A 9,072-nucleotide genomic window follows, 5' to 3' on the forward strand; every position below is an offset into this window, starting at 1 on the left:
TCTATGTGTTGATTCAACAGTTCGACACCTCAAGGAGATAAATTGTAAGTATCTCTCGGACATCATATACCTCTTAGAAACAAAACATCAAGATGGTAGTGTAAGGGATGTAGGAGAAATTATGATTTCTTTATAATGGATATTCTCAAGAACAAGGCCATTAATTTTGCTGCCTACAACTGATGATACATAATGTTAATGGATAGAAACAAAATTTTTGAGATATCGCTTTCATATGGACTGGTAGAGCCTGGAACTAATTGGTGGCTCTGTTGGCAAAACAAAATCTCCCATATCAAGAACATTTTACCTTTTATTTTTATATTCTAACTTTCATAACTTGCGGCTTATTACACTAAAACTATGTAAGATCAAATAATTAATCATCAATAAAAAGTTATTAAAAATAAAAAAAAATCATGAATTTTGTTCGACCAAATTAATTTTTGGAATATATATATATATATATGTGTGTGTGTTGCTAACAGAACAAACTGCCTGAATTTCTATTTATAGTTATTAGATGTTACATTTGTCATATATATTTCAAATCTTTTAGCATGTAAATACAAAATGCTATATATAAGTGAACTAATATAAAATAAAAATATTATTTCTAATAAATTATATTTACAAATACACTAACTAAATTAGAATAAATAAAATATGTGAAATAGTTTTCGGTGAATGATGTTTTTTATATAATCAGAAGGTGATCCAGGCCTTCGGCCCTACTAATTCCCCTGAATTATATGCAGTGCTTTCTCTCAATGGAATTAAACTAGGAACTCGAACTTCCACATAATCATTATTCTAATTCCGTGTTGGTCGGTGAATGATTGTCTATTTATCAATATATATACTAATTTTTGTGCAAATATTTTAGATTTTTTTATAAACGATATACATGTAAAGTCTATGTCAAATATATACTAATTAAACTGTAATAGTAAAAATAATAATTTAATTATATTACAATATTTGACACTATATATTAATTGATTAGACGTAAACAAAATAAGTCTTTTATTATAATAATTTTTTATTACTACAAATTCATTGAATTGAGAAGAAATGTTTCAACAGTTTCTCAAACAATTTCTTATAAAAAAGTAGAGAAACCTAAGTATTACAAAAAATAATATAAAAATAAAAATTGAGTAGTTCTCTCTTTGAGAAGAGCAAGAGAGAAAGAGAGAGAGGCTGATGTTTGTTCATATAGTTCTTGATGGGCAAGGTAGGAGATGCTATTTGGCAGAAGAAACAAATAATTATATATCTTCGAATGTCCATATGTTAAAAACATTTGGAGAGCATTGGGCCATTTCTAATAATATCATCAACAGTCCTACTGCAAAACTCGAGAAGAAAATCTATACTTGTTTTTAGTTTACAACATCTATAATATTAAATAACTTTTAGGAGCTACCAATTTGGATCCTTTGGAGAATATGGAAAAGTCGTAATATGCTCATTTTTAACAAAAACAAAACCGTTGGCAGAGTCAACTCTAGGCTAAAGCTGGTGAAGCACTAGCTTTAGATGTAAAAATATAGATACGTTTAAAAGGCATACATTTCAGAAATATAGCCATGGTCTAGTGGTCATTGTCTATTGTACAACCCTTAGAGTTGCCAAGTTCGACGCCTAGGGCACCACACTTGCTTTACTATTTTGTTTTTGCATATGGGCTGCTTTTCTGATTTAGAAAACGAAATGAACCGGACTGGGCCTGGTCATTGGAAGATTATATTACAACAAGCTCAAAATGATGCTAAAGAATGGAAGGACATGAAGTGTTACATCAATGCTCTTTTCAAAATGCAACAACGAGAAGACAAGGTCTAACAGATCAAAGATGTAGATGTATATGTAAAAAAATAAGATATTTAGAGATGGGTATTGCGAGATTTAAATGGCAATTATAGGGGTGCATGACACACAATTGAAAAAACCCCGTAAATAATGCTCTAAAGAGTAAACTACATACTATTGCAATGCAACATTGTTGGAGCAAACGGTGATCTTTTTTTTTTAACTCTTTGTGTAATATTGAATCAACCGTAAGGTTCATAATTCTTACATAGCCAAGGCCAACAAAAACAATCAGAAAATCAAGATACTAGTATGCACCTTATAACAAAGAAACTCCAAGGAATCAAAGAGAAGTCCTCATCAGTAACAGAAAGTGAGGATCTATGAGAAGCATTTAATGAGTTTTAGAAGAGCATAGGCCAAGCTCGAGCTATTGCAGTGTCACAAAACAAAATTTACCTCTTATTTTGAAGGAGATTACAAAACAAAATTTACCTTTTATTTTTATTTTCCGAGTTATATATATGATAGATAGGATGAGTGTACAAATTATGGTAAATTGTTTATTAAAATCTGTTAAACGATATATTGATTAAATTTTAATAGTAAAAACATAATTATTTAATGATATTTTACTTGTCAAATATGTATTAATTGGTTGTGAATAAATAAGGAAATACTTTTATGGTATTAATTTTTTATACTACCATAAATTCATTGGACTACGAGGAAACATTTCAACAGTTTCTCAAACCAATCCCCTATACTATATTTGCGAAGTGATTTTGCCACATGTCCTATATATAATCATTTTTACAAATAAAAATGATAACATGGCTTATATTTAATATGACATGGACAATCACATTTATTAGTGACATATATTTTTGGTACACTTTATAGAATATGACATTAACTAATACATTACATTTAATGTTGATTTATATTTTTGTTAAACTTCTTAAAATATGGTAATAATTCATAAATGATCACTAAAATAAATATATTGAAATATGCAATATAATTCGAAATACATTGTTTAATTGTATTTTTATAATTATACAATTTTTATTACTAATATTTTCAAAATTTTCTACATCTTTTTAAAAAAATAATAAATTGTTAATCGTAATTTCATTAGTTTCTTTTAGATATCTACAAAATTTATAAATATTGTTTAGTTATAATTTTTAATAACTATACAATTTTATATGATTTTTAGTAATTTTATACAAGTTGATTTAATACATTTAAAAAAATAAATAGATAAAAAATTTATCTAAGATTCGAATTTTAAATATATTTCATATATATTATTAAATGTAATTTAAAATAAACAAAATTATTTTTTTCTTAATTTTATGCGTAAATAATCAACTTTATATTAAATATTAGTCACAAATAATAAAATATATAATATTAATAAATTTTATTTTAAATATAATTTAACTTTTAAAAAATTTATCACTGCACATAGTGCAGGAAAACACCTAGTTTCTTAAATAAAAGAAGAAAACCTTAATTAGTATTACAATATATAATCTATATATATTATATAAAAGTCGAAGCTATAAGCCATCGAAGACGTCCACGTAGTATTTTAAACGGCCAATCGTATTATGACAAATAAACATTTTTGAATTTGAAATTTTTAAATATGTCAATATTTTCAAAAAATCTATATATATTATATAAAAGTCGAGGTTATAAGTCATCGAAGGCGTCCACGTAGGATTTAAAACCACCAATCAAAGTATGACATAGCATCATTTTAGTTTAATATTTTCAAAAATGTCAATATTTCAAAAAATTATTTATAAATAAACAGAAATCAATATCAAATAATGTAAACTAAAAAGGTTAAAAACTTTATAAATGTATTAACTTAATATCTATAATAAATTTTCGAAATTCAACATAAATAATTATTTTTTTATTTTTTATACTATATAAAAGTTAAAATTGTTATTTTAATTTATTATTTTCAAAAATGTCAATATTCTAAAAAAAATATTTAAAAATAAAAGGAAATCAATATCAAATAAAGTAAACTAATAAAAGCAAAATAAGATATTTAGAGATGGGTATTGCGAGATTTAAATGGCAATTATAGGGGTGCGGGACACACAATTAAAAAAAAAAACCCGTAAATAATGCTCTAAAGAGTAAACTACATACTATTGTACTATTGCAATGCAACATTGTTGGAGCAAACAATGATCTTTTTTTTAACGCTTTGTGTAATATTGAATCAACCGTAAGGTTCATAGTTCTTACATAGCCAAGGCCAACAAAAACAATCAGAAAATCAAGATACCAGTAGGCACCTTATAACAAAGAAACTCCAAGGAGTCAAAGAGAAATCCTCATGAGTAACAGAAAGTGAGGATATATGAGAAGCATTTAATGAGTTTTAGAAGAGCATAGCCTAAGCTCGAGCTATTGCAGTGTCACAAAACAAAATTTACCTTTTATTTTGAAGTAGATTACAAAAAAAAATTTACCTTTTATTTTTATTTTCCGAGTTATAAAAAAATAACAAGAAGACATGAGTTATTAAATGTCAAAACTTTGTAGCAGGTAAAAAAAAATGCTATGTATATGAGTGAAATATATATAATAGTAATATTATTTCTAATAAATTATATTTAGAGATAGGGTAACTAAATTAGAATAGTTAAAAATGCGCGAAATAGTTTTTTTCCGAAGAGTGTAAATCTGTCTTCTCAACGAGAATCAAACTAAAGAGCTCGACCTTTCACAGAACCATTAGTCCGATTCCGCGTTGGTCGGTGAATGACGATGATGTTCTAAGTATGAATATATATATATATATATATATATATTAAATTATGAACAAAATTTTCAGATTTTCTTATAAATGATATAAATATGTAAAGTTTATGAAATTATGGTGATAAATTAATTAAAACGTGTTCAGAGATATATATATATATATATACTAAATAAACAGTAATAGTGAAAATAGTGATTTAATTAAATTACAATTGTCAATATATATATTAATAACTAAATAAGGAAATAATCTGAGGGGTATTAAATTTTGGTATTACTATAAACTGATTGAATTGAGAAGAAACATTTCAAGAGTGTATCAAAACAATTTCTTGTAGATGAAATAAAAAACCTAAAGAAAAAAAGATATATAAAAATAAAAACTGAGTAGTCCTCTCTTCTCTTAGAAAAGAGAAAGCGAGAGAGAGAGAGAGAGGCTGCTGTTTGTTCATGAGTTTTCTTGTTCCAAGTATTCCCAAAACACAGAGAGAGAGAGAGCAAATAAAAAGAACATTCGGCCTACCAGTCTCGTCTTCCCATCGCAAAACCCTAATTTCGCTTCTACAAACCCTAATTGCATCGTCATCCTCTACTCCAATCGCTCCCCGTCTTGTCTCTCGAATTCGTTATTTTTTTTTTCTTCTTCCAAATTTGTCGTAGGTTTCTCTTCTCCCTCCTTGCCATTGTTTCGTTTCGAGCGATTTCATCCAAATAATCTCGGTCTGGTGTTCGCACCCATCGTGCTGTGTTGGGATTAGGGTGATTAACATCGGGAGTGATAGTCATCATATACAGAGATAATTGCCCTAGTTGTTAGGGTGCCATCACTGTGCTAGTCTCTTATTGACAGTGAGTGATGATGATCTTCTAGCAATCTGAGAGAGAGAGGGTTTGGAACGAATCAATTGTTCGTTGTGGTGTTAGGTGATTAGAGATAGGAAGAGGAATTGCAAAATTGGTTGATGGAGAAACGTGAACCCTCTTTGGTACCTGAATGGCTGAGAAGTACAGGGAATGGTTCTAGTGTTGGGAGTAAAAATCACATTCTTTCATCGTCTGCTCGCTCAGGTATGCTCCATCCTCTTCTTTACGTTTAGTGTCATTGTTTGAATAGCATTGTGACTCTCCCTTTTTGTTTTTGTTTTTGTTTTAGATTCTTCTTTGTTACTTAATAATAGCAAGAGTAGGACCAAAACCACCGATGTTGATTCACTTGGGTCTCCTTTTCTTGATCGGTCTTGTTCCACCAATTCCCGGAGGGGGTCTACAAAAAATGCATATAGTAACTTCAATGTTCAAAGGAGCAATAGAGATAAAGATCGGAGCAGGGAGAGCTACGTAGACCACCCATGGGACCATGATACTTGTTTCCCTTTCGGCACCTTTTTAAATGAAGTTCAGTTAAGGCGATCTAATTCAATGTCAGCAAGGAAACAGGACGACCCAGGGTTTTCTATGGGTTTCAAAGATGGTAGAAGCCTTTACAACAGAAATGGTATGCTTCCTCCTCCAAAGAGCTCTGAGAGGACTCAAGACGTTCTAAGAATCTCGTCTCCTTGTCTAAGTCCTGCTGTTGGTGGTAACTCAGGCTTCACTCCTGGGGAACCTTGGACATCCGCTCTGGCAGAGGTTCCCATTGTTATTGACAAGAGTGCTTCCGACCCCGTTGCTGCTAATGTTGCTACCTTAACGGGACAGACTCGTAACATGGCTGAAGCATTGTTGCAGCCTCCTAGAACTGGTACACCTCCCCAGGTATATGATTTGTATCTTTGTGTTGCTTTATACTACACTTGCCTTTTTTCTTTTTTTTTTTTTTATGACATGTTAACTTTTATTAGGAATCTTCAAAGATACAGAGACTTGAAGACCGAGCTCTTAAGCTAATACCGGTTCTGCCTTCTACACCAAAGGGCTCAGTAAGTTTTTTTTTTTTTTTTCCCGCAGCTATTATTAATTTCCTCCTGTTACCTTAGGCTATACTCAGTTTACTTTGGTTTAATTCGTCAGGTTCTGAGCTCTTCTGATAAATCCAAGACCAAACCAATGGCTCGAAGTGGTGAAACTGGTCTTGCTTCGTTTAGAAACACCCACCTGCAATCCTCTTTTCGGCTAGGTAATCTTCCTTCTAATTCTGGTAGTCAGATCAAGCCTGATACTACTAAGAAGATGGTGGTTCTCAAACCTGCCGTCAAAGAATCTCCAAGTCCACGTCCTACAAACAACAGCCTGGCTGCTGCTGCTAGCCAGATGATCGCTGCTCCATCTGCACTATCCACTACTTCTGCGCAAAGTACAAACAATCCAAGGGAGCTCAAGGGATCCTCGGTAAACATGCCACCAGAAAAGAAGCTTTCCCTGGCTCAAACTCAGAGCAGGAATGCATTTTTCAGTGCTTTGAAGAACAAGACATCTACAAACATCTCAACAAGCTCTTGCACCATCTCTAAGGAGCTTGTAGCTAGTGACCCTTCAAGTGTAGAAAGAGATGACATGGTCATGGAAAGGGTCGAGAAAGTTTCTGAAACTGCGGAGAGGGTTAACGTTTTTGAGTCGACAGACCTTCCAGATGAAAAAGAGGCGGAGTTCCTTAAATCCCTTGGGTGGGACGAAAACAATACTGAGGTAGAAGCCCTCACAGACGAGGAGATCAGAGCCTTCTATGAACAGGTATATGAACATAACAACACTCTTACTTCGCTTGCTTTGATTCTCTCTCATTGTTTTTTTTCTAACTCATCTGACTTGACATACAGCACAAGGAGGTGAAGCCATCACTGATGCAAACGCTGCCTATCATTAAAGAGGCAACTGAGGACGCAACTCCCAACTCGTGATCCGATTTTGAAGATAGTTTTCTCATTTCTCTTTCCTTTTTCTTTTTAGTTTTATTACTTGGTGGAGTGGACAAGAAGGTGGGGGAGGCTTCAGCTGCACTTTTGAGTGTTGTTCTACTTCAGATAAGCTACAAAATGAGTTTTTGTACATCTGTTGGTCTGAAGATAGAAAGAGCTTTTGTTTTGCTATAGCTTCCTTAGGTTTCTAATGTTTGATATGATGAGGGGAAGGTCATAAAACTTTGTTGGTGGTATAAAGAAAATTTAAAGGCTTTCGGTTTCTTTCTTAAAATATATAAATTTCATCTTTTGCCATTTTTGTTAATTTGGTTTAGTTAATTTCTCTGCTTTCCTCTCAGCTCTGTAGTCTAGAACCAATCTTTTTAAAACTGGCCTGAAATAATGGTCGAACCGGATTCAACCTTGACCTATACTGACTATAAACCGCAAAAATCAAAAACCGGTGAACTATTGAACCAGCTTTGAACCAAGTACGACTACTTAGTGTAAAATTTTGAATTTTACGTTGACAATTATCTTTATTTAATGAACTATTTTTCTTTTTTTATCTAACAATGTATTTTAGATATATAGATTTTCAAAAAAAATATTACAGAGGTTTTTAAATTTCCCCCAATATAATTATCCAAGGTTTTAGCTATTTACAAAGTTTTTTTTTTTTTGGTAAACATGTTAATGTTAAGCTTATATTACAATTTTCAAATTTGTGACAGAAGTTACAATGACAAACTAGTAACAGAAACAACAACAGAAAGAAACTACATATAACAACGACGAAAAAACAATAAGGAAAACACGATTTAGGTTTAGAAAACAAGAGTCAGAGGAAAGACCACTCGGGAAGCACTTAAAAGGATTGGCCGGAGAGCGCAACACGCAGGATCAGGAGTTTCAAGTGAAAGCACTAGTAAACATATGAGAACGAGCCGGTATATAATGGCTTGCCCAGGCACTCGCCTCCAAAAAATAGCCTCACTACAAAGCCCTACCACCTGCAGAAGCAAAGACACCATCGGAATAAAGAGGTCACAGTAGACGACAATGGGACTGCACCGAGGCGGCGAACCGACGAACCAGAGCCTGTCGAAGCTCCGGCCACCAAACTCCGCAAACAGCCACCTCTACTCACCCACCTGAAGTTCAGAGGCACCACACTACTCCAATAACCCTAAGACCCCCACTGGATCCACCAAAACCCAGACTTCAGCCTGAAACCGCTCTTATTTGGAAAGACTAATGGATGATAACCCGCCACATCCACCAGACTCTGCACGGGAAAAATGACTAACACCAAAGGGCAAGAAACAGCAGAACTACACCCTATCTGCAGAGGCGCTAGCAACACTCGCTGCCACCGGGATTGCAGACCAAGGATGACTACAACAACCTAGGCCAACAATAACCTGCGCGAGCGACTGACCCCGAGAACAGGAGCCTGACCCTTCACCGCATAAAGAATCTCCAGCCACCTGCATCATCAGAACGCCACCTCTGATTTAGCGAAGAAAGAGAGCCCAGTCTTACCTCGAGATCCAGGCAGAAAAGCCTTCTAGCCACAAGGAGCTGCTGCAATCTTCAAGGTAAAACTGCCGGCAGAGAATCA

At 33.1% G+C, this 9,072-nt stretch overlaps 1 protein-coding gene across 1 annotated transcript; it reads left to right on the plus strand.

Moving 5' to 3' along the window:
* The first annotated feature begins 4,990 nt into the window (after nucleotides 1-4,990).
* Nucleotides 4,991-7,763, plus strand: LOC125583632. The gene is made up of 5 exons (XM_048750920.1): nucleotides 4,991-5,679; nucleotides 5,765-6,366; nucleotides 6,453-6,530; nucleotides 6,622-7,281; nucleotides 7,368-7,763. The coding sequence occupies exons 1-5, from the start codon at nucleotides 5,574-5,576 to the stop codon at nucleotides 7,446-7,448; spliced, it is 1,527 nt and encodes a 508-aa protein (XP_048606877.1). The 5' UTR covers nucleotides 4,991-5,573; the 3' UTR covers nucleotides 7,449-7,763.
* The last annotated feature ends 1,309 nt before the right edge of the window (nucleotides 7,764-9,072 follow it).

Source organism: Brassica napus, chromosome C3 (assembly GCF_020379485.1).
Source record: "Brassica napus cultivar Da-Ae chromosome C3, Da-Ae, whole genome shotgun sequence".
NCBI lineage: Eukaryota > Viridiplantae > Streptophyta > Magnoliopsida > Brassicales > Brassicaceae > Brassica > Brassica napus.